The sequence below is a fragment of the Plectropomus leopardus genome, chromosome 13 (assembly GCF_026936395.1).
Source record: "Plectropomus leopardus strain MGB_pleo_1.0 chromosome 13, ASM2693639v1, whole genome shotgun sequence".
In the NCBI taxonomy this organism is placed as follows: domain Eukaryota; kingdom Metazoa; phylum Chordata; class Actinopteri; order Perciformes; family Serranidae; genus Plectropomus; species Plectropomus leopardus.
This window is the reverse complement of record NC_142188.1, coordinates 31439498-31466304: the sequence shown is the minus strand read 5'-3', so window position 1 is coordinate 31466304 and position 26807 is coordinate 31439498. Positions and strand designations below refer to the sequence as shown.

Genomic DNA, 26807 nt, shown 5'->3' with positions numbered 1-26807 from the left:
TTTAGGAATGACAATTGGATGCTTGAAAGAGTCAGTGAGTGACGAGTGGCGGAGTCGTCCTCCCACCTTAAGGAGACTATCTGCGTCGAGAAAAACATCAAGGTGGTGTAATTTGTTGTGACGCTGTAGTTGATTACCTTTGCTCAACAACTTGATTTCCTCTTCATACGTTTGTCTTTGCAGATCTCTGATGATGACATGCTCAGCACTTTGTCTTTCGCTCACTGTAGAAAGGGTGTGTGATGTCACCCCTTTTGCTCTCCGAAGCAGACGGGCTACAGCTCTGGTGAGAACTTGGACAGATGGTCGACAAGACTCTTTATTTCTGTGGTTTTTGTTTGCAGGGTTTGTGCCTTTTTGACTTCCGGATCCCCGATGGAGAGGTCTGGTACTGCATCATTTAGTCTGGGTATCTCCCTTTGCCAGAGAAACATGGGGCCAGTGAACCAGTTGGATGCAAGCAGGTCATTCACAGTTTTACCTCGAGATGCTCCATCTGCTGGATTCTCATCCGTAGGGACGTAACACCACTGCTGGGGATTTGTGGAGTGGCGGATTTTCTGGACCCGGTTGGCGACAAAGGTGTGAAATCTCCGAGCATCATTATTTATGTAGCCTAACACCACCTTTGAATCCGTCCAAAAGTATTCTTTCACATCAACAATTCTCAATTCTTCTCTGAGCATGTCGCTGATGGAGACTGAAATCACTGCTGCCGTTAATTCGAGCCGTGGTATTGTAGTCACCTTCGTAGGGGAAACACGAGCCTTTCCCATCACCAGTGAGCAGTGAATCTCTCCTTTCTTGTTCTTGACTCTTAGATAAGAACTTTGGCCGTATCCGCTGGTGCTCACATCTGAGAAGTGGTGTAACTCAGTTTCAACAACTTCCCCAAAGTTGGCAGGTAAGTAACAGCGAGCTATTTTTACCTTTTGCAAGTTGATGAAGTCATGTTTCCAACTCTCCCACCATGGTTTGAACCTTTCTTGCAGGGGTTTATCCCAGCCGGTGCCTTGGTTGCACATTTCTTGAAGGATTCTCTTCCCGTTGAGGACATATGAAGCGAGAAAGCCGAGAGGATCATATATGGCAGCAACAGTTGATAATATGACTCTACGTGTGGCTGGTTGGTCCTTTAAGGTGCTGTTGAATCTGAGGCAGTCCTTCTTTACACTCCATTGGATTCCTAAAGCTCGTTCCAGTGTGTCACTGAATGTCAAATCCCTTGTCTTTGCCTCTGCTGCACACTCTGATGGGGGAAGGCTCCGCAACACAGCATGGTTATTTGACACAAATTTGTGGAGACGAAGACCACCTTTAATGCATATCTCCCTTGCTTCCTTTGCCAACTGAATGGCCTTTTCTACAGTGTCAGTACTTGTTACCCCGTCGTCCACATAAAAGTCTTTTGCAACGAATTGGGCACCTGTTGGGTGTGAGTGGCTGTGCTCTTTTGCTAAATAAGAGCAGTTAAGTAAGAGCTAAATAAGTCCATAGTTCGCACACCCAGGCGATGACACCGCCCCGAAAAGATGCACTTTCATACGGTACTCTTGAGGTTGTGTGATGGTATCTCCATCCTTCCACCAGGAACCGGAGGTAGTTGCGGTCTTCCTCTTGGACGTGAAACTGGTGAAACACTTTCTCTATATCACATAGAAGAGCGATGGGATGCTGTCTAAACCGTATGAGGATGCCTGTCAAGTTATTAATCATGTCTGGCCCTGGGAGCAGGTGTTTGTTTAGGCTAGTGCCACAGTATTTTGCAGAGCAATCGAACACAACACGCAGTCTGTCAGGCTTCTGAGGGTGATATATGCCGTGATGTGGAATATACCACCGCTCACCTTCAGCTCCATCTGTCGGCACCTCTTCCACGTCACCTCTCTGTATGATTTCCTTCATGTACGTTGTGTAATCTCTTTTGTATTTCTCATCTTTGCTGAACTTTCGCTGTAAATGGTTGAGCCTGATTTCAGCGAGCCTTTTGTTGTCAGGTAAAGATGGACATTCTTTAAAAGGAAGAGGCATTTCGTAGTGACCCAGGGCATTTTTCTTTATTCCATCTTTGAGTTTGCTCAAGAACATGAGATCCTCTTGTGAGACAATTTTGTCATCTCCTTTAGTGTCCTTGAAGTCTGATTCCAGTACACTTATCACATCCATTGGCGTTACTGGAGGGAGTTCTTTTACTGCAACTCTGTGACACAGACTGGATTGACTTTCATTGAGGCCAGGTGTGGAGCAGCCCACAATACTCCACCCCAAGTCTGTGAGGACGGCGTAGGGCTCGTTGTCCATTCCAGCAATCATTTGTCTGGGTTTTATTGCTATGGGACAGTTGTACCCGATAAGTAGTCCCACATCATAGCTCAGGAGAGGTGGCATCTGATTTGCGATTGCTGCTAGGTGAGGCCTTTGTTTCGCTGTTTGATGGGTAGGTATGTGATCACGATTCAGGGGGATGCAGTCTTTTGTGTAAGAAGGAGGAAGGTCGATGTAAACACTTGAACTATAGCCTCTGATGCGGAGTCCCTCTACTCTCTCACTTTTCATAATCATGCTCTTTCCCAACATAGTAGTAAGCCTCAGTTGTACAGGAAAAGTGTTTGGTTGCAATTCATCACTTACTTCTCTCTCAATGAAGGTGCTGTCACTCTGGGTGTCTAGCAGTGCATAGACGAGCTGCTCCTTGGATGGCTGCATAGCAGAGGAGACCCACACAGGTACGATCATGGACGTGTTGCATGACTGATCTTCTTTAGTGACACAGAGTGGGCTAGCAGTCACAATTTCATTTACACAGTTTGAAGCTGCATTCACATTAGCTGTAGATTTCTTTCTGTCCATGACTACAGGTCTGTCCTTTTCCTCATGTCTTTTGTAGTTTTCATCATGTAGACAGGTGGGATGCCTTCCTTTACACAGCTCACAAGTGTGACGGTGACGACATTCTTTGGCACTGTGACCAGGTTTGACACATCCATAACACAGCTTATTGTCTTTTATGAACTCTCGTCGTTCATCGAGGGAATTTTCCTTGAAACTTGTACACTTGGGTAGTTGATGCTTGTCGTCTTTGCACCACATGCAGGGAGGCCTTTCTTTTCCAGCATTTGACCTCGAATTTTCAGTGTTTGCGTTTGTTTGAGTGCTGAAGACACTTACTTTGTTTCCCTTTGTTTCATTTGTGCTTCTTTTGACATAGGATGAGTTAGATGAGTGCAGAGCATGCAGGGACGTGATTGGATTACATGCTATCTCCGCTTCAACTGACACAAATGCAGCAAAAACTTCGAAAGTGGAAAAGTCTTCACCTTCCATGAGGGCTATTGAGACCTGGCGGTTCCAGCGTGCTGCTAGCCAATCTGGGACTTTCTGTGTCAGCTTTTGATTCTCTTCACAATCATTCAAGATCTCCAAACCTTTCACGTGAGGCATGGCTTGGAGACAGGCATTTAGGAAATCAGAGAAAGCCCTTAATCCTTCAGAGTTTTTGTTTTGCACCTTTGGCCATTTTGACAGCTTGTCCCTGAAGGCCCTTTGGATGACGAATGGCTGCCCGAAGCGCTGGTTGAGCTTATTCCATGCATCTTTGTATGCTTCATCATCGTCTCGGTAAAAGGTGCCTTCAATACATTTGTGGGCAGGGCCGCTGACATATTTCTTTAAATAATAAAGTTTGTCGGCTGGCGAAATACCTTTCCTGTCTATCAATGACATGAATGAAGCTCTCCATTCAATGTAGTGGATAGGGTCTCCACCAAACACAGTGGGCATTGGCATGGGGAGTCTGTTAATGGTTATGCTGTCTTGTATCGCTTGGGCTAGAGAGGAGATGTCAGTGGAGGGATTTGGTGGGGCGATGGAAGGGCTTTGGTGATGCACAAAGGAAATAACAGGGTCTTGTCTGATGTATTGACTGTCTAGTTGCTGTAAGGGCTGACTGTCGGCTTCCTGTCTTATTTCTCTGTCGTAGCTCCATCATCCTTATTTTTTCTTTCTGCTTTCTTTCTTCCTCCATTAGTTTACATTGAGTCTCCTTTGCAGCAAGCTGTGCGGCTGCTTCAGCTCTTTTTGCGGCCATGACTGATTCAGAAGAATGACTGATCGCTGACTGAGAAGCAGTGCCATATATGGAGTGGGCATAGTCATGAGCCTGTAGCTCACGGAGTTTCTGCCTTTCACGCTCTGCATCAAAGTCATCATCTATTCCAGATAAGCGTTCATTTATTATTTTTATAATGTCTCTGGTGACGGCATGACAAGCATCCATTTTGCGTTGTACCTTGTCTTATTTCGTGGTAAACTTTCATTATGTCATCCTTTCCATTTTCAATGTTGTCTGCCATTTTAGCCAGTTCCATATCTGACGTGGTTTCCTTTAAATGTTCTTTGGTTGATCTGATTTGAAGTTTCCATTGTTCATAAAGACTAAGCAGCCTCTTTCTCTTTTTACTCTGTTCTTCGTTTTGATAGGCAAGAAATTTCTCTGTGGGTACACTTTTGCGTGTTGAATGACGTAATGTCTTTAATTCCTGGATGTCCTCCATTTCATGTTCCAGCTCAACTAATTGTTTTCTTTTAGTCTCAGTTAGCTCCTTTAATTCCTGCCTTGACAATAATCCTTCTTCATCTCCTTGATTTAATAATCCTCTATTTTCCTCAATTTCTGCCTTTAGTTTATTTATCCGTTCCTTTAAGGCATCCATTTTGACTGCAGTTGTCTTCCTCACCGTCCCATGACCATCACTTCACCATACGATGCTGCAGCGCTGCTCCGTGCCTTGCCGTGATATTTGATTGTAGAGCTCACAGGCAGCTGATGTTGCATACAAGTTGTCACTGGTCCCTCTCTGGGTGAAGTTCTCACTGTAGCGTACCCTCCAAAAGATGGTAAGAGACTCGACTGATGGTTTTTAGTGTTTATTCCTTTCCACTAGCTCCACAATAAACCAACGTGAGAACTTGTAAGAAAAACAAAGAAAACAACAAATCACATCTCTGTTACCATTTCCGTATATAATAACTGGTAAACAATCACAGTGCAAGCCTATCTGAATACTCAGCAATACATCGTGAGATCGCTAAACACATGAGTGACAAGCTAGCATAAATTTCCTGCGCACACACATTGTCAAAAATATAGTTACAACCACACACCAACCTTGTGCCTCTTCAGGGGGTTGCTAAAATACACTCTGTTTCCATCACCGTTTCTGTTTTGCTGCTTCACATGCATTTTCCTTTGTTTACCTTACAGCCAACTTTATCATTTTACCGTCAACTTGTTGATTCCGTGTTCATGGCTGAATTTTTCCCGGCAACACACTATTAACCCGGAATTACGACATAGCGACCTTCAAAATAAAATCTTGCACTCTTAAGATGAACCCTTTTAGCTCTTAAATGAGCAAAATATACACATACATATAGATGAAATTATTTTTTTTAGCAAAACTCTAATCATGAAATATATTTATAAAGGAATCATGTCAAAATACTATTTGTTTCTCCCAATTGAACGTATATACAGTGCAAGCTGCCCTCTGGTGGACAAAACGAGAAACAGCAAGCACAAAACACAAAGTGGGTTTGCTACACTGAGCACTGTCAAATGCAACCTAAAGACTTATAATTGCTTTTAATTTATTTTCCTCAAACCAATTGTATTTGTTTGTTATATTCATTTTTATTCTAAATTTTTCATTGTTTGCTCTATTTTTATTAAAATTTGTTTCTTGTGTTTGCACCTGCGTAATCTGTGAAGGACTTTAGGTTGCCTTCTGGTAGATACATTTGTCTTGCCTTAACTTTGACTCAAGAGCTAATCAGCAAATGTAAGCATGCTAATAAGCTAGAGTAAGATAATGAGCATGGTAAATGTCAAGAAGTGGCCTAAAGTCAGTGGCAAAAACAAAAGGGAGTGTATGTTGTTGGTATGCTGGCTGGAGGAATGTTACCTGTTGCCTGTGGCCTTTTATAGCGATGATGCTGTTTAATCAGCCTCTTGATACGTCACACCTGTCAGGTGGATGATTCATCTTGGCACAGGTGCAAGTACTCTCTAACACAGCCTGCAACAAATTCATAAACAAAATTTGAGAGAGATAAACCTTTTGTCTCCTAAGAAAACAAAACAAACAAAACAAATATTTTGTATATATATTTTTGTTCAGTGTCTATACTGACATGTGTGGGTGTGATAAAATATATAATAATAATAATAATAATAATAATAATAATAATAATAATAATAATACATTTTATTTATAAGCGCCTTTCTCAGCACTTAAGGACACTTTACAGAGATAAAACAATTACAATAAAACAACAGATACACACATTATAAAATGGAAGAATGCAGTTACACAGAGTAGGCAATTTTGAACAGGTGAGTTTTGAGTCTGGATTTGAAGAGAGGAAGAGAGTCAGTGTTTTGGATGTGAGTTCCAAAGTTGAGGAGCAGAACGGCTGAAAGCTCTGCTCCCCATGGTGCTGAGGTGGGTGGGAGGCACAGTGCGGTGGATGGAGGAGGAGGATCTAAGGGAGCGGAAGGAGATGGCGATGTGGAGGAGATCTGACAGGTGGGGCGAGGTTGTGGATGGCCTTGAATGCATACAGGAGGATTTTGAATTCTGTTCTGAATTTAATCCGAAGCCAGTGACGTTGCTGTAGGATGGGGGTGGTGGAGTGAAATGAGGGAGTTTTGGTGATGATGTGAGCGGCTGAATTTGGGACCAGTTGAAGCTTATGCAGGGATTTGGGAGGGAGACCGAAGAGGAGAGAGTTACAGTAATCGATACGGGAGATGACGAGGCTGAGAACAAGGACAGACGTAGAATGCAGGGTGAGAGAGGGTTAACATTTATTTTGAGATGATTATGCAAGTTAGGATCATGTGGGTTCAGTTAATGTCATTACTGTAAACAAAACCAGTAAACTCTGAGCTTTGCTGGAGTGAGAAGCAGCAAAAGTCATTCCAGTTTTTTTTTTCTATGTTTTTTAATTATAGTGCCAGGAGACTTTTCATTTTGGAGGTCTAAATGGGACAATATGACATTTTTGTCTCCACCATCCATACCTACTTTAATAACTAACATTGCAGTGTCTTACATTTCTCTTTATACTTTAGTTTAAAAGATAAAAAGACTGACTAATCACAACACAGTAGAGTGACACTACACAAATGTTAAATAAAGCTTCCATACTACATACAAAAGTAAAAAGTACAATAGCAAGTATAAAGTATAAAGTTTATTTGTATGTAAAAATAGTTGGGTTCAACATGACTCTGGCACATCACTGCCTCTCAGGTTAAAGATTGAATTGCACCTGAAATTCATTTTAATCATGAAACGGTTCAAACTGACTGAACAGATAGCCAATCAAAATACAGTGGCATCTTGGAGTGGCCAATCAGAATTCAGGGGTGGCCTGTGTTGTCTGTACGCCTCAAAGACACACAGACACAGACACACACACACACACACACACACACACACACACACACACACACACACACACACACAATAGCACACACAAATCAAGAAAACAAAACTGTGCAGACAAAACAAAACTTTCTTGTCCCCTCCATGACCCCACGCATGACTCAATGTTACAGACAAAATAATATAAAAAGTAAAAAATCAGACATTCCTTCAGAGCATTTCTTTCTAATGATTACAGTGAGCATCAGAAGTGTCAGCTGCTTTCAAAGTGCTGCAGATGACAGGACCCCCACTTCTCTCTTTGAGGAAGCATGTGCAGGTTTCAGACTTTTTCTGGTCCTGATCCACCTGAAGCTGCAGCCAGGGCAGGCAAGAAGAAGAACTGTCAAATAAGTCAAATTTATGCATAACATATATAACCAAAAAAAGACTTCCCATTTGAATATCATACTGCCGCTGGTGTCGGCATCTTATGTGTAAATCACTGCAAAAGCAGCAGTATTTGATGATTTAAGAATGAGAGCAGGCTGCTCCTCTACTCACAGACTGACATAAAATGCTTGTTTAGGTGGCAGCATATGAACAGGTATCCTCCTCTCTGCTGGGCATGCATGTGTGTGTGAGAGAGAGATAATATTACTTTGTAGAGAATGTATATTTGTGTTTTCACCTATATATATTTGATTAAATACAGTTTTTCCACATCAGTAGTTTGTATTTAATTTTCGTAAGTAAGTATTTAAAATGTGTAACAAAATACTCTGATGTATTTGTGCTCATCTCTTGTGTATCTCTGCTGTTCAAGATTAAGAGTAGTAAGCAGCAGACCTCTTCCTCCACTGGCATTTGTGTTTCTTAACCCTTTGAAACCTACGCATTTTTAAAAAATTCTTTAAAAACACAACGGTGAGGCAATAAGACTTGGCCCAAAAAAATTTGCAAAAAATTGAAAAAGAAAAGTTTCAGGAAGATAATGTTAAAATAAACATAAAATAAGCCAATAAAATCAAACAATGAATGAAACATAATTTTGAATATGACATAATACTAATAATTACTATTATTATTATTATCATCATTATTATTATTATTATTATTATTATTATTATTATGGTGACATTTTTCCCCTTTTGGGATTATTTTCTGAAAATAAAAAAACCCAAAACAAAACAAACAATCTCTTTCTCTATCTTTTTTTCTTTCTTTCTCTCAATTTGCTCAGTTTTCAAAGGGTCACATAGCTTGCAAAAGCAGTGCAAGAAACGGATGTTGATCCAGGTTTCAAATGGTTAATGAGGATTCACATTCTATGACACGAAACATAGGACTACTGCAGTCTTGTCTGCCAGTTGTCCTCATTAGAAAACTAAACTTAGAAAAGGGAAATCTCACCTTGAGCAGGTAGCGCAGAGATGCTCCGATACCTCACAGCTGCAGCAGATGGCGCAACACGACAGAGAGGCGCGCGGAGAGGGAGCGCGTGGAGGAGCGAGAGCGAAGAGAGTGTGCTCTCCGCACCTTTTCATCCTGGCTCTCCGGCTATGCACCTGCAGCCTCCCCTTGCAGTCCTCCTCTTCCTGTTCTCCTCCCCGGCGGTCGGACAGCGGTAGTGCGCACCGAGCAGCGGGAGTGCGCACGGCGGCCGGCATGCACCTGGAGAGAAACCGCCCCGCCAAGCCGTCCGAGGGCTCAGCCGGAGACTCAGCAGCCTGCAGACTGATGCTCTAACAGTAGGCACATAGCAGCAGAGCACCGGGCGGATATCGGAGCTGCAGCATGGGCGTGGGAGAGAAGCACAGCCAAAACGAAAGCAATGTAATTCCACGGACATAAGAAGGGCGGGTGGGGGGAACCCGAGCAGCGTTGGATCAGAGTTGTCCCGGGTGTATTTTGGGGCTTGGTTTGGTGTCTCATTCTCTGAAATTCACCAAGCACAGTACTTTTTCTTGCTGCCAGCATCCAGTTGTAAAGGATGGAGAAAGGCGCGCAGCAGCAGCTGTCCAAAAGCGCAGAGAGTCCGGCGGAGGACATCTCCAAAATTAACGATGAGGAGCTGCTGAAGTGGGGCAAAGAGGAGCTGGTGCGGCGGCTGCGGAGGGCAGAGGCGGGGAAGAGGAGCGCCATCGTAGAGCACGGCAATCTGATGCGGGAGGTGAACCGGAGGCTCCAGCAGCACCTCAACGAGATACGGAGTTTAAAGGTGAGATGGGTGGGGGACCCCGGGGAGCTCTACCAGGCACCCTGAGGTTTTACACAGGTATGGAGGCTGCAATGAGCCTGCTGATGTGGATCTGTGACTGGAACAGTGAAAAAGGAAAGCTTCTGAGATCTGGATAGATTTACAGATTCTCACCAACGCCAAAATGTTCAAAATAACCAATCTTTTGAAATCATTAAACCTGTTGCGTAGGAGATAGACAGAATACTGCATGCAATGATGAAATTAACTTCCAATATATTTATTGTATAAAATGTGTTTTGGATGAAATGGCTTTCCAGTAGAATATTAAAATGATGACATTTTGCCAATTTTCCAAAAAATTGCACTGTTATTGCACTGTTATGCACTGTTAAAACAGACCTATGCAATCAACTTGATAAATTTCCCCCTTTTTTTGGGTAGATTTTTATCTTATGTCTTTAGTAACAAATACCTCAATTTAACAGCTATGACACACAAAAACTTATTAGGTAAAGAATACCAGCCCATTCTCATTCTTAACTCTTCAAAAATGTCCGCTCTGTCAGTTCTTTCGATGAGAGAGAGCCACCCTCTGTGTCCAAACGGAACGGGGCTGGATGGCGTCAGGTAATAACGCTGCTGGTAACTAGGTATTATAAGATGTGGGTGGGTCCCACAAACAACTGACTTCTGTGTGGGAGTTTGGAGTTTACTTCCATCGCTTCCATTCATCTGATGGTCTGCATTGGTTACTATGTGCTCCTTATGTAAACATAAGGACCTTGCCCGTAGGGGTGGGGGAAAAAATCGATTCACACAAGGATCTCGATTCTCGTTTTTAACGATTCAGAATCGATTAAAAAATCCTAAACATCAATTATTATTATTATTAATTATTATTTACTAAATATAGTCTATTCTTAACCCAATTTTTATCATTTAGAAAAGTCTTAATAATTCTGAGACCGTTTGTAGGATCGCCTTACTTTTTCTTGCCAGTGAAAGCTGCTGACTGTGTCGCTCAGAGGGATGAGTCCTATGCTCTTTTAGAAGCCTCAGTATCCAGCCTGGGAATTTGGGTATTTTATCATCGAGATATGGATAAAATATGGATGGAAGACACCCAATATCGCATCTATCATTATGTATTTATTGAACAAGATCCTGTAAAAAGTACATAAGTATCGATGCTAAACACCATATTGGTTTTCCATGGTTCCATGGAGAGGTCAGAGGTGCAGATAATGGGATACACAAACAACTGAAAAAAAACAATGGGACTTTTTTTTGGAAAAGTGTGCTTATTTTTTTTAACTATAATAGTTACAATGTTTATTTTTTCACTCTATGATTCCCAACACTTGGGAGAAAGGTTTTCTACAACAAAAAAGTTTGTACGTAACAAAATCTCCATAATTTCAAACACACTTTCATACATAATATGCCACTGGCAAAACAGACTGGAGTTGATCCTGAAATTGCATATTTTTATATTTTGAATCGGGAATCCATAATCGGAAATCGTTTTGAATCAAGAATCGTGACCCCAAGAATTGAAATCGAATAGAATCAAATTGTGAGATACTGAAAGATTCACACCCTTACATGCAGTGTCGTATGTGCGTTTGTTTGCAACAACATTAAACAGCTGAAATTGTCATAATTAGAGACGGAATGTTACTGACAGAGTGGCACCATGTGATGAGTTGGATGAGAACATAGGTAAAAAAACCCAACATTTTTCAATACATTACACAAGGAATTGACAGATTAACGGCCCAGTCAATTATTGGGGCTGATATTTGGCATTTTGCCAGTCATCTGTATCAGCATTTAATTTAATGATGGCTGACAAAATTAATTAATGAAAAAGTGCAAAGAAAGTGTCGGCATGGGATGAACTTTCACTTTGTAAAACGTCGGTGAGCTATTTTTACTTGCTACTTTACTTTTTACTTCCTTTTTTATTTTAATTTTCACATGGCTTAATTAAAAAAAGTTGCAGGGAACTTGCTGAATATGATGTCAAACATTTCAGTTTTTATTAAACATCTGCTAGAGACATTTAAACAAAGTTTTGTGTAGGAGTTTGTTACATTCCAAATTCTAAATATTGACAGAAATATTTTCATTTTTACAGTAAATGCATATTAGTTCCAGATATCGGTTATCGGTCCCATTAACTACTAATAATCTGTATCAGTATCTGCCCTGAAAAAACAATATCGGTTGACTCCTACATTACACATCTAATTACTCATAAAAAGTGAGTAGTATGAACTCTTGATTGAACTCTTGGAGTAGGTAATTGTTCATCTACTTTATGGTAATTATTAATAGGTAATCAATATGGCCAATTAACCGGGCACTTCAGATAAGCTTAGCTTTTTGTGAAAAATTGTCATACACATGAGACAATACTAATAGCGGATCCTGGCATCGTACTGCAGGGAGGGTACTCCTAACTGTGAGGCGACATTGCTAACAAGCGCGCTACCATGCTACCCAGAAACAATACTGATCATGCCATTTTTTAAAAACTGACCAAATGTTCAAAGAACAAACAAAAGAGGAACAAAAGGACTCTTCACTCTGAATATTCAGCTGAAACAGAAATTTCTTTAACATTTTAAAGTAGATTTCAGTTGGGTTTTTTTTTGTTTGTTTGACACTAAAGTGCAGGAATTACCTAATATCTTGGGACAATAGTATATGAAATTGTTCTTAAGTTGCAGTTGTTTACATGATGTTAGAAAAAGTTGAATTAATGTGTTAGTCCAACTAAAACTGGACTTTTAAAATACAAGTAAACATGTTTGTCCGACTGAAATCATAGTAAGTTGAATTTCTCAAAGTTGGACTAATACCCCTAGATAACACAGTCTGGGGCTGATTTACCTTTTCATGTATACACCTTAATCGGACCTGATCTGGAGACTAAGTCTGTAAGAAATGTACAGCGCCAAAAAGTTGTCCATGTTTTAACTGTTAGACATTCCCTCCCTTGCTGCAGCTTGCTAACTTGTGTGGCATGTAAAGTAACAGGTCAACCGAAAGGTCCAATAGCAGCTAGCTGAAAGAGGGCATATCTCCACCTACCACGGTGGCGTCCGAAATACTTCTGGCAATAAATCAATTCTCCCCTGCTGCTTGTAAACTGGGACAAGGACAGTAGTCCAATTAAATGACCTAATCAAGGTATAACCATAGCTCTGCTTAAGTGTGCATGTAAACATACTGACTGTTATCAGATAGGTAGAGTAGGTCAAACTGACCAACTATTAATTTTTTACACTTGCTAACCAATGTACTTCATTAAAATTGAAATTATATGTATGGGTTTTATTTAACACCCTTCAAAATCCTTTTTACGGTGCATCAGTTAGACAGTAGTTGATGAAACACTGATTATGTAAAGAATAAGAACAACAACAAGAATAAATTACAAATTGTTAATAAAACTCATCATTATTTGCAGACCTGATTTCATTATTGGCTAGTCTGACACTGAACTGATCAATGGATTTGCCTATTAAATGTCAGAAACTGGCAAAAAAAGGCCCATTATAATATCACAGAGCCGAATCTGACATTTTCAAATGGTCTCTTTTGTCCAAAACAAATTAGAAAAGCAACACATCCTCACAATTGAGAAGCTCGAGCCAGAGACTGTTTTTGCTTAACAAGCAACTCAAATGTTTATAAAAATAGCAGCAGATAAATTTCTGTCCACCGGCTGATCATTTCAGCTTGACAAGAAACACCTCACACACAAGCACACACACAGAATTGCAAGATGGGAACTCTTCTCACTCATCATATGATCAGTCCCAGCAGGAATGTGCATGTAATCCCTCATTGTCCTTCTGTGTGTGTATGTGTGTGTGTGTGTGTGTTTCTGCTCCTGTGTGTGCCTATGTAAACCAGGACGTGAACCAGAAACTGCAGGAGGACAACCAGGAGCTGCGGGACCTGTGCTGCTTCCTGGACGACGACCGGCAGAAGGGGAAGCGGGTGTCGCGGGAGTGGCAGCGTCTAGGCCGCTACAGTGCTGGCCTGATGAGGAAGGAGGTGGCCATCTACCTGCAGAAACTGAAAGAGCTGGAGCAGCGGCAGGTGGAGGTCATCCGGGAGAACCTGGAGCTGAAGGAGGTGTGCCTCATGCTGGAGGAGGAGAGGGCTGCGGCTGTGGCTGGAGGGGGAGGAGGTGGAGGTGTGGGTGGGCACGGAGGGCCGGGACGAAGGAGCTCCATTGACAGTCAGAGCAGCTTGTTGCAGCTGGGTGGAGGTGTCCCAGCACCAGGCCTGCTGCGGGACGTTGGCGACGGGAGCAGCACCTCCAGCGCAGGGAGTACAGACAGCCCAGATAACCCTCACCTCAAACCTCCTCCTCTGGGCTCCAACCACAGCCCTGGATCAAGATGTGTCTCCTCAGACCACAAACCAGGAGAGGTGTGTGAATCCACAGGCAGGAGGCACAGCTCCACCCCAGAGTACCACACCTTCCCCCAGTCCTGTCGCCCTCGCGGGGGGTCCCTCACCAACCTGGACCCACGTGGCCTTCGTGGACACAGCCCAGAGAAACATAGCAAGTCTCCCACCAGGCAACCATGTGACTCCCACCCAAAACCCTGCAGCTCTGACCTACTAGCCCAGAAACAGCTATTGATGTCAGAGCAGGCATCGCCAGGCTGTGGAAAGGGAACTGCCAAGTCCAGCCCAGAGCTGAGTCAGAGACACCGGCCGGTTATCATGGCGGGGGCAGGCTGCGGGAGTCCCGAGGCCAAGCCGGTGACGATGGGAACGCCGGAGCACCTGAGGAAAGGGCGGGTGATCGTGGGTAGTCCAGAGTCTATACGACACCACCATCACTTTCAGCACAGCTCCGGGATGGAGCATGACAAGGGGAGGTATAGTGGTGGCTCCCCTGGCAGGGACGGGGGTCAGAGGAGGGCAGCGGGAGAGGAGATGTCCCCCCACCACCAGAGTCTGTACAACGGTAGGCACAGGGTAACTCTTATCTTGTATTTCAATTCATACCTCATTCATGACCCATAAAGAAGACAGTTGTTAAATTTACATTAAGATACACTAGAATATTGATTTGAAATCGTAATGGGCTGATTGAGTCATTGTCATCTGGCTTTGAAATGATGGATATGTGGCTATTGATTATATAACACACACTTTATATATATATATATATATACACACATACATATACACACACACACACATATACGTATATGTATATATATACCTCTTAAGCTTTTGATGCACTAAATCAAAAGAGACCTAGGCTGTGTTTGAAACCGTTCATCAGTGTTGCCAGATTGGAAATGTAACTATTATACCACTGGCTCAAAATTATCGTATTTTGAGAAAAATTGTTGTACGCCAGTCACAATCATGAGAATGAATAGATTAAATTTAGATGTACATTGCACAAAAACAATGACTGTTCGACTTGAGGCAATCACAATCAACTGAGGGTCTCTGACTAATTATGATTTGAGTCTGTGACTTTCAAGGGAGAGCCCTAATTATAATCCACAAGTTTCACCAACAAAATAGTCTTTTACTGAAAAATATATCCCCCACATATACAACCTGCAGTGCTTAAGCTATTGGCATAAGCCAATGACATTTCCCATTGCAGAAGCAAGCGTTTGGGTATGATATTTATATGGAAAGCCTATGGAGGCTGTCTGATTTACTTGTTTTGGCTGGGTTGCGTTTACTGAATCTCTACAACAGAGTTGGTGAGTGCAACTTAGCATTACTCATAATTGCGACCTTGATTCATGATAACTGTTTGTGACATGGTTTTGAAAATTGCAAGGGGTGATTTTTTGTACCTCTTGCAAATGTATATAAATCTCAGAAGAGTCCTTCCCATGGCATGAAATGTTTACAAGAAGAGTTTGACCCCTTATGCAAGTTGATTTTGCATGTTGTGATACTCACTGTAGGTCTGTCACAATGCATTGTTTACCGATTTGAAACCAGCAATAGTTTATATCATGTGCCCCACTGTTTATTCATCCTCCTTAAAACCTGGTTTTCTATTAACTGTACTTAATGACTGAATTCACACACACACAGACTCAAGCTATGTGTTCACATACATCGGTAGACTGCTAGTGTAGGGTTAATGTATGGTATGAAAACACAAGGTCTAGTTCATCCACAAAAAGTCACAAGTATTCAACTAAGCTTAGACCCAGTTTAGGGGCCAGACTAACCATAAAACACGTACACACACACACACTTATGTGGATTCACTGGCTGTAGCAATAGTTGTCAGAGAGTGAGGGAGATGTGTACTCATCTGTGTGTGTTTGTGAGCTGGGGAACGTGGGTGATGCAACTCTCCAGGGTGTGTGTGGGTTACAAAGGTACGCTAGAAGCGTGTTGAGGGCACACTTACACACACATTGAGAAACTGACGCGAGCGAGAGCATAGAGAAAGTCTTTAAAAACACACGAGATTAACATTGAGAATATTTCTAAATATTAATCTACTCTGTCTCCACATTTACTGTATGTCTTTGTGTCACTTCACATCATGTCCTCTGTCTCTTTTTGTCCACTTGCCTTCACTTGTTCTGTTATCACCACATTTCAAAATAAAGAGAAAAAAAAAACACACGAGAAAGATGGTTTAACACACAACGACAGGTCGACACACATGTAGAGTGTGTGTTGTGCAGCTGACGGCTCATTTTAATTAGCTCACATTCGACAGTTGCTCAACACTTCTTTCAGATTGATTTTTCCCTCATGCACACTATAAAAGAGGGCTTGCTGACAGCAGAGGACACATGTGCTCTGAAATGATAGAGATGTGAAATTCCTTTTTTTGGCTTTAAAACCAGAATTTTTTTTCCAACTGCCATGAATATTATGTTTTACATAATATTACATATTCCAAAGCACCCCCCTGTAATGTGTCTGGTGTAGTTGTCTTTCTGTTTTTCTAAATGTTTATTTTGAGTGCAACTGAATTAATGTGTTGTGTCCAGAAAGTCAGTGGAGGGTGAAACCACATCACCCATCCTAGGAGCTGTGGAGCAGAATTTGATTTAGGAGAGTTTTCATGCCTCCGTGCTGGCAATAGACATGGCCGGAGGCATTATGTTTTTGGGTTGTCCATCCATTTGTACGCTTGTTTGTTCGTCCTTCTCATTTATGTGAACGTGATATCTCAACGCCTTCATGGAACTTCTTTAAATTTGGCACAAACGTCCACATGGATTTGGCAATTAGCTGATATTGGTGGTCACAAGTCAAATGTCAAGTTCACCATGATCTCGGGACACCCTTATTGAATGTCTTCAAATTTGGCACAAACGTCCACGAGTCATGGATGAAGTAACTAGAATTTGGTGGTCAATGGTCAAGGTCACAGTGACCTTACATCTCATTCAAGTCTTTAGGGTGTTACCTAAAACATGATCTCACTAAACATGTTTTTGGTCATTACTAAAGAATTCATTCCCCAATTATGACAAAACGGGACATAATGATAAAGTGATGACATTTAATATCCAAATTTGATTTTCATTGTGGCATCATAATGTTCTGCAAAAACACTTCTGATCACTTCTCAATATCATAATTTAGGAACAGCAGGAAAGACATAGTCAGATATTGTTGGGTTGTAAAGCTCCAACTTGAGCAACTATAAGTGCAACTTGAGTGGATCATGGAGGCATACAACAGTGATGCAGTAATTCCAGTTTTGCACTGTTATCTCAGGTGGGTTATTTGAAAAGACTGTTACTATAAAAGTTTTTGGGGAGAAGCACTTCCCTCTACAAGAGCCAGGCTAGATGTAATAATTGGTAATGATCAACCACATTGGAGCAGGAAAACACTCTGGGTGGGTGAGCAGAATCCATAGCTATAGCCTGACAACAATTTAGCTTTATATTAGCTTATTAAAATTTGATCTGCATTCATATGCAGATTTATCTGGAGCCCTTAAAGTCAGGAGACATGATATTTTTTGTTTTCCGTGCAAAAGTTAATTACTCTGTGGGAATGAGATTAATTACTTGTGTGCACAAGGTAATATGTGAACTGTTGGGACTTCAGGGGCTCCATAGGTATTTTTTAAAATAGAAATTAGTGGAAAAGCCAATGCATTCTGTGTCCATGCATTTGTGACTATTGGTTAATCAAGTGAAATAGTTTTTGTAGTATGCAGGAGCTTTTCACATTGTGTGCTGTTTCTGCTGTTCTGTTTCACCTTTCAGGCACACCTCTGATTCAGAACTTATTACTATAAGAATTGATGTAGATCCATGATTTATGAGAAGAATGTTCACAAGCTGTTATTATGCCACAAAAAAATGCATAAAACATACAATATCTTTTGGAAAATGTTCTTTATTAACCTCCCCCCTCCAGCCAAAGCTTTGCATATTCACTGTTGATTACTACTGGAGCTCTGCAGCTTTTTTGCGTAGCATAGCAACTGGTTTGATATGATGTTTTTTGCACCCTTGAAGCAACTGCTTACACTCTAGGCTCCATGTTGGAGGTTGGAGTCTTTCTGTTTCCCGGCTGTATCTGATGCTATTTGTGAATGAAACACAAGCGTGTCGGTGCCATACTACGTTGTCCAGTAGCAGTAACGATTTTTATAGTGCTGTGTGGAAATGCTTTATATTACAGCTCAGGCCATGGGAAATAGCTTTGTACCTTGGGTGGACGCAGGATCCCTGACTCAGCTGTTACCAGGAAACAATAGTGGCTTGATGTACTGTACCGTAAGATTAGATGATGCATACATATACTCACGCCTTAATACTATTTGCAGCAAACTATATGCTTTCAGTAGCAGTGAAAGCTTAGTCAATCTCCAGCTTTCCTCAGTTTTTCTAGCACCCAGTAGGATTCTTAGTAGAAAACACTATCCAGTTCAGTAAAAATAGATGCATTAATCAGCACATGACTTAGATTGCAACTGTGAACATTTCAGGTTTAAATGGTTATACTCAGACGTCATAAAGAGCTGAAATGTTGTCTGAAGAGGACAAAATTAACATTTTCTGGAACAGTGTAGGTGGCAGAAACACGGAAGTTAATTTAGTTTAATAGGATGTGTCACTCGCCATAACTTCACCCCACTGAGTCCAAATTTAATGACTTTTTATTATTGTAATGAAGCAGCAATGACAAGAAAGCTGTATATAGGCCATTTATCAAATAGAGCATCATTTAAGATCAATATTGTCTGATTGTTAAAGATATTTGTCAGTCCTCCTGGTTATAAACATGCAGAATGCTGAGGATTTAGTGTTTAGTGAACTAATGCTCCTTTATGTGGCCTTTCTCCTGGTCATTTATACTGAATAGAAACTCCTCTAATCAAGGTCGTCCTCACTTGTTTCTCCCCTGTGTTCACGGTGTAAAATGGTAGTTTATTAGGAAATAAAGATCTCAGTCAGCTATTCATTTTCCCTCTTCGAGATCAGACAATCATCAGAGACTCCCCAACCTGAGTTAACGCTTGCTCACATTGGTCTTTTTTTTTGTTTTCATCTAACTTAAATGACAGCCCAGCCGAATTGCACACAAACTGCGCTGCCAACTTTAATACTATAGAGAAGTTTCTGATTTGAGTGGCAGCTTTTACCTCTTAATTCTGAGTAAACATGGTTGCCTTGTGTTGTGTTTACTATAATTGCTGCATTTTAGTGGCCTGACTGTCAAAATATGAAAATTAGTCACTGGAAACTCTTCCATCGGGTGGTTCAGTGACTGGGGCTGAACTGACTTAATAGAAACTAGAGTTTCTCTGCAGCTTGTATCTTTTCACTGCTTCCCCGATCCCATCCTTCTCCTCAGCATCATCCATCTCCTCCACCCTTCATTCATTCCACTTCGATTTTCACCCTGTTCACATCTGTCTGCCCTGTCCCTCTGCACCGCACCACCAGCATGTAATACCTATTCTTTGCAGGTCTCCACCTCTTGTTGCCACCCCACGTAGAGCCAGTGTAAATCTTCATTAAGCTGACTCCATCAAGGGCCAGCACTTTTACAAATTGAGGTCATTAACTTCAGTGGTCTCGCTGCACTGCTGCCTTAGTGCACTAAATAATTGAAAAGGCCCTGTGTGATTTTCACCTTCTATAGTAGTGCTGGTACTATCGATACATGCCGTTTCTAAAACTAATGTGACCCTCAGGCTGTCTGTCTGAGTGGGCCGGAGCTGAAGGCTGTCTGTTCATGAGATACCTGTGCATCATGATAACAGAGAGGTTGATCAGTGCACTGTGCCATAAGAGTTCCTGAACACAGCAGTCTGTGGTATGTAGTCAACATTTTTAAGAAGTGCTGTGACTGCTGTGTTTTCATGCCAATTGGGAACCAGCAGAGTCTGAAGTCCCTAATCAGCAAGTGCAGAGCAGACCTCCAAAGCAGCACTGGTCTGTGAAGTGAGTTTGTTAGCTAGTGATAAAGTTAGTTTGAGTCAAGTGAATTTATGATAAAGGGATACTTTGCCGATATTCAACCAGCCTTGGGTCAAGACAGTGTAGGGTGTATGTAGGTGAACTTTGGTAAACTTTCTTCCATCTAACCAGTGCCTAGATAATCCTCCACGCCATCCTGCTGGCGCAATACCAAATGACATAATTTGCGTGATTTGATTGGACACAAAGTGTCCACAGCTGGTCAAGAGACAGATCCTCTCACTGTCTTAAACCAGCTTGTTCTCATTTCCAACTTGTCAAATTGTGCCACTATGTCAGTGCTTTCAGCATACAAATGTGACGCCAAAAGCCAACTTACACAATCATATGCAACGCGAACAGATGGCATCAGAAAATGTCATGGTCGGACAGAACTGGTGGCGTTGTAATTGTAAGATGGCAAATGGCTGGAAGGAAGTAGGCATGTCCACATGCAATGTGCACAGACGCCATCACTTAAGAAAGTGGCTGGATGCGGTTGGATAGAGACGGTTGCGTGCCTGAAATGCTGAGAGAGGACGATGGGTGTGGAGGTGAATGGCTCCCACAAACAATTGACTTTCGAGCTGGAGTTAAGAGTTCACTTCCCATTTAGATATGTGTGTGTTTGTGCTACACCTTACCATGTACCTCTTTTGCCTAATCGAACCATCGTCACAGTTTGCGCTGTTCTGTAAACATAGGGACTGCGCTGCTTCATCCCACCATGACATCATCCCACAATGTGCAATTGTTGAAATCATAATAATGGCAACCTGGAACGTAAATTGCTAATGCAAAACCATACCTAAAACGCAAAAGGTAGATGCAAAAGCTACTTATACAATGGTACCAGGTAACGAGTTCAAAGTGAGAACATGTTGCTCAATTCAGGCTAAAATCAATCAAATGGTAAAACTAGGCATTGATGATCAAATATAAATCAAGATTATGTTACCGCACTGCCTTTTTATTGCTTGAAATGTTTTCAGAAACATATTTTAATGCCCCATTTTGCCATAATGTCAAGAGTTTGGGAACAGGAAGTGGGCATCATGCTTCCTGCACAGTGAAAACAGCAGCCAAATAACCTGAGATCAAATGGTAAAACTAAACTTATTCACTGCCGCATGATAACTGCCCTGACAACTGCCTGCCTGCAAGATGAATTTCCCAAAAAAATAATGTGTTAAAGCCACGGTCCGCGGCTGTGATGCCACTGGCAGAAGCACAAGCTAGCTTGTAGCTGGATGCTGTTGCAACACAACTAAAACTACTGAAATTACAGCTTTACAGATTTCTACATATTCGGACAATTTAACAGTCATTTAAAGTTTGATGGAAATATTATCCAAGTTTTTCCTCTGTCATCACAAGTTGCTTGCACTTTGTTGAACAACTCTGGGTATACAGACACCAACATTATCAGCCCCTCCATCTTGTCTTGTTTCTGCCTCCATGATGACTGCTATCCTGTTTGACTGGCCATTCCTGAGCGGCAACTGCCAAAAGTTTAATACGGTGAACTCAATGCAGCAGAGCAAAAACTGTCCACGTGCATGTTGGTGGAACCTGCTTCATACGTCAACCATCTTATTCAAAACCTCTTCCCCTCTGCCTCCTTCACCTTACTGAAATGACTGGAGGCGGCTAGTTATCAAGCAGCAGTGTGAAAGCCCCTTAGGCAGCACTGATGTTACTGTGTTGAATATTAATTGCCAAAAAAGTTTTCAGAAACATATTTTAGCTCACCTTTTAACTGTAAAACTTGGAGATTCTGCATGTTTTTTTTGCAGAAGCACAACTGACAATTACATTTTTTGCTGTGTACGACACAGGTTTGCAAAAAATATGTGTATTTTCTCCATTATTAGCTTGCTTCTTTTTGTGGTGAAGCTGTTCTCTTGAACCCAGCTGGTGTTGTTGCCAGCCCTGGGTGGATATGTGCTGAATCAGATGGGAAGAATTAGTGTGCAAAACTCATTAGGCTCTGTACATAGAACCCAAAGCAGGCTCCAGTACAGATGAGATTGTCGATTTGGGGTGGAGTCTTTGTTCCCACAGAGGAGGAGAACAGAAGATTCTCCATGCTTCATTAGGAGCCCGACGTCTCTCTTTGATTGAAGCATGCGTGGCAGAGCTAATGACACACACACACACACACACACACACACACACACATAAATTATTGCACATTATATATGCACACTAGTTTATTTAAACACACACTGATGTATGTATGTACACATCATACAGTCACATACACTCCGCGAGCATTATAAATGTGACACTAATGAACCCCTTGAAACCTGTGCAAATTGGCTTGATTTCTTAAAAAAAAAATGGTGAGAAGGTGTTGAGCAAGGTAAGAAGAAATGACCCTGAAATAAGCAATTGGTAAAAAGAAATTAGTAAAAAGCACAAGAATATAACAAGAAAATTAGCAAAAGAAAAAAAAATAATAAAAAAGTAAAAAACAAACAAACAAGGAATTGACCTTTAGAATTGGTTAAAATGTATAACACTCTATAAAAATAATTTTAAGATACATAATGATAATTGTAAATACAGTTCCTTCAATTTTTCTCCCTAGCTTTTTTTTTCAAAAATATTTTTCTAAATCCACTTATTATAACATTTATAGCCAAGTTGCTCATTTCCTTTTTTTCCCCAGTGTTTTTGTACTCAGGGTATAAAGGTCTAACTACCTTTGACAGGCATCTTAACCCAGCACAAAAAAGTGTTGACTCTATCTGTTGAGTATAAATCTGCTTAGAATTTATGTCAGAATGCTTCTCAGATCTTGCGTCAACATCCAGTTTAGACGGTTTTCTCCAGAATCAGTAGTGGTTCAGTACATACGGTGTCTATGCCAAACGCCTCTGAATAAAGAGTCTAAACATAAGGTTAAGACAATAAAAGCAGCAAGAGACTGTATAAAAAGATCCTTCACCTCAATATCAAGACACCAAATGACACCTTGCTCTTACTCCATTTTGGTGTATAGGTCTGTCAAATTTGTGCTGTAGCAACCTTACTGCAGAACCTTTTAGAATCTGACGGAAAATGAATCCTGCGTCTGTATCGTCTGTGACCATAACAGCACCAAGGCTGCTCCATAAACAAAGCCATAATGCTGCTATATAAGGTAGCGGGGCCATCTGTATACCAGCAAGTCCTCCAACCCATACAACGTCATACATTGTTTTTACATGTGAGAAAGAGAGGCAGCAGGACACCTCTGGTGTCCCTCAAAACATTGGTGCTTATGGAAGGAAATATCTAAAAAACAGTGGTTCGAAGTCATGGGGCTAGAACATTAAAAACACACCAATGTGTATCAGGTTGCCCCTTCTTCACGGTGCAGTGAGAGTGTGTCGTGGAAAAAAGGATGCCATTTTACCCTAAGAACATGACAAAGACCTCAAGGCCTTGACTTGGCTCCATATTTCCCAGATTTCAGCTTGAGATTGATAATATCAATTGTCTATGGGACTTGCTGGGACTCACAATCTACAGGTGTCAAAGGATCCACCGCCAACGCCCCAACCAAAGGACACCCTGCAAAGGTCCTGTGTGCATGCCTAACAGGTCCCAGCCAAGTCCAATAAGAGGGCCCCACCACAGATTGGGGGTACCTCTGAGGTCCAGCAAGTCCCATCAAAGCTTGATCAGATTGGGATCTCAAGAATTTGGTAGCAAGGATGATGTCTTAAGCTCTTTGTTACATTCCTCGAACCTTTCCTGAGTAGTTTTTGTGGTGTGGCATGGGGCATTATTCTGCCGGGGCGGCACTGCCATCAGGGAGTGCTGTTGCCATGAGGAGTACTTGGACTGTAGATGTAGTTTTAATGTTTTGGCAGGTGGGTGTATTTCACATACACATCTGTCTTAAAGGTGAAGGCTTGGCTGTAACAGTAGTCATGGGTTAATTACTTGACATTGCATGTCATGCATGTCATGTGCGTGCAAACTTCTCTACTTAGATGCTGAAATGATACACCTGCAGCCTTACAAACAAGGACAGTCTCCTGTTATTAAACCCTCTGTCAGTCAGTTAGCTGTGGTGTGTAAATAAAATTATTCTCTATTCATGGTTTCCTGTTAGCATCGGACACTTGAAACACAGCATGCCCTCATGCAAGTTCAGCTTTTGTGGTTTCATGCTTTAAAGCTCTCTCTCTCTCTCTCTCTCTCTCTCTCTCACACACACACACACACACACACACACACACAAGCACAAGGCTTAGGGGCTCCATGTAACAAGCTCGCACTGTTCAGATAAACCCATTTAGGCAGTGCTGGTCTAATTGAATTTGTCTGCTCCAGACTGAAATGAGTGTGATTTGTGGTGTGTGTGTGTGTGTGTGTGTGTGTGTGTGTGTGTGTGTCAGTGCATAACGTGAACCTCAGCTGCTTTGGTGTCAAACTGGAATGTAATTTGTGCCCTCCAGAGATCCTGGCTGTAGGAGGGAGGGATGGAGCTGGCATTGGCTCCGCTGACATTTTCCGTCATCCCTTCTCTCCTTACTCCCCGTCCTTTATATTAATCAGTTTCTTTTACCTTTTTCCTTACCTGTCTTTCTCAGAGGTCCGTCCTCTTTTATCACTTTAGCTATGTAGTTTTCATTTAACATTCACTTTTATGAGCTGTCATTGTGATATATATTCAGTCAATCAATGTGTCACATGAAATCATACAAGGTGCAACTCCAGGGAAATGCGATCCTGTCAGCTCCTACAACCTGTGCATTGCAATTTAGTCCATTTTGCGTCTTCTTACTGCTGCTGATTTATAATTGTTCATGTTTCCAGAAGTGCATTCTGGATGATTCTGATGTTCCATGGCTTCTGGGTGTGGAATGATTTAACTTTAGTCTTGGGTGTTTTTGCTTCTGTTGCTTCATAAAGGAAATCCACCACTGACTCAGTTAGATAGTTGATGTCATATGTGATGTCGATGGAGGAGTCCTGGAGCATGTTCCAGACTCTCCTGCGTCACTGGGGGGATGCCTCATAGTTTGCATGCATTTCATGATCTCAGTAATATGGCATCAGTATATGGTATATGATATAAGCATGCAGCGCTAACTAAACTTTGAATGAACTTTGAGTCATAAAGTACCTCCACTCCATGTTTATTTTACTAAATCTGACCTCCATAACTTTATGTCAATAATGTAACTTAATGTTAAGGATGTAACGTCATTCATGGGGTGCTAATTAGTAGGGTATTACACAAACTATGAAGAACACTGTGCAGTGTTAGCAGTGGTTATGACTGCTTCTAACACCACAATGTGTTGCTTTTCACACTTTGATTATGTACAAATAAAGATATAAAGTGTTAGGGAGTGAATTATAGAGGTGCTGGAAGGTTACTATTTCCAACATAGAAGAGGTTTTCCATTACCGTTGGCTGTAACTAAGCACATTTAGGGGCCATTTACTTGCCAATGGTTCTTGCATGAAACAATAAACTTTTGTTGCATTTTAGCTTCCACACGACATCAGCATTTTGGAGGCCTGGAAATGCAGACTTCTGAAACCAGGTTCCAGAGTGTAATCTTTTGAAAATACACCCCATTTGCCCTTCTGTCGTGAACTGGCAATGCTCAGATCCTGTGAGAACGGTAATGTCATAGCCACACTTTGCGCCTGGTGTTCTTCTATCATGTGTCATTACAAAGTTACACTACCAACTACTGGCCTGGTATCCATACTACAGCATTTTCAGTTTGTGGATCCGTGAACACGAGGATTGTTTTCACAATGTTCATGTAAACACAGATTTTTTTTTTAAATGCAAAAGGGTTTTCCGTTTTTTAGTAGGGTCAGAATGTGGCCTTATTCAGGGAAAGATCAGACCCTTGTTTCGGAAGCCCTGAACTAAACTACTTATGTCACTACAACAGTAAAATGCTGCTTCCTCATTGTTGCCTCATATCCAGTAACATCATGAATTCCCCTTATTTTAAAAAACAAAGACTCCTTAATCTAGTATCTGTTGGGTTTCAGTCACCACTGATAACAAAAATGTTGAGCAAAAACCTTTTTTTGACCGTTATTTAAGCTTTGTTGTTGGTGTATTTAGAATAAGTTTTTGCTCTGTGAATAAACTTAAACGCAGGCCAGGGCCAGTGGAAGCTTAAATTTGACAACCTCAGTTTTTGTAAATCTCTTATACTCTGGATCATCACTTTAGAGTCACTGACATGTTTTGCAGTGGTATAACCTATTTTTAAATTTGTTTTATGTCCTGTATTATTGAATTATTATTTAGTTAACTTTTTCTGTTTTCTGTTTTCCGACTATTTTATCATCCGAATTCCCAACCCTCTTCATCACTCCTTGCATGCCTATCCTTGTCACATACCTTTATCTGATCTCCTTGTTATATTGTCGTCATAATAGTCTCCTGTAAACTGCAACTAGTTTCTCAGAAGTCCCAATTCCAGTGGACATTTGTACAAAAGATTGCACTTATAAAAGCCCACTTCTTACTCATTCTGCCTTGTTTGATTCCTATCTGTTGCCAACAAATGCTATAAAGCAAGACACCTCTCATCCCAGATCAGGAGGTGAAGCCAATCACTGATTTAAAAAGACATTTTATATTCCATTACATCCTCTCCTATCTAAAATTCCAGCAAATGGCTGAGAGGATTTGTGGCTCTTACATCACACCCGGCCCATATCAGTTTGACA

The 26807-nt window shown here is 41.4% G+C and overlaps 2 protein-coding genes across 4 annotated transcripts in view; one reads left to right on the top strand and one right to left on the bottom strand.

Moving 5' to 3' along the window:
• Positions 1-2: 2 nt before the first annotated feature.
• Positions 3-8983, bottom strand: LOC148187750 (uncharacterized). 2 transcript variants are annotated; one of them, XM_088086330.1, is made up of 3 exons: positions 8844-8983; positions 5964-7805; positions 3-4967 (listed from the first exon to the last, which is right to left on the bottom strand). In XM_088086330.1, exon 3 carries the CDS (start codon positions 3784-3786, stop codon positions 1471-1473), a length of 2316 nt encoding a protein of 771 aa, XP_087942456.1. In that variant the 5' UTR covers positions 3787-4967; positions 5964-7805; positions 8844-8983; the 3' UTR covers positions 3-1470. The 2 variants fall into 2 exon arrangements, with proteins under 2 accessions (XP_087942456.1, XP_087942457.1); XM_088086331.1 differs by lacking the exons at positions 5964-7805; positions 8844-8983 and adding an exon at positions 5168-5485.
• LOC121954775 (uncharacterized) overlaps positions 8960-26807 on the top strand; it is a 40220-nt gene continuing 22372 nt past the window's right edge. Inside the window, exons 1-2 of one of the 2 annotated variants that reach the window (XR_015778381.1) lie at positions 8960-9651; positions 13561-14643. Coding sequence is in view for 1 of the 2 variants with exons in the window: in XM_042502470.2 (XP_042358404.1) it covers positions 9424-9651; positions 13561-14632 (1300 nt within the window). In the remaining variant the exon portion in view is untranslated. The remainder of the gene's footprint in view (positions 9652-13560; positions 14644-26807) is intronic. The other variant, XM_042502470.2, reaches the window with a different exon arrangement.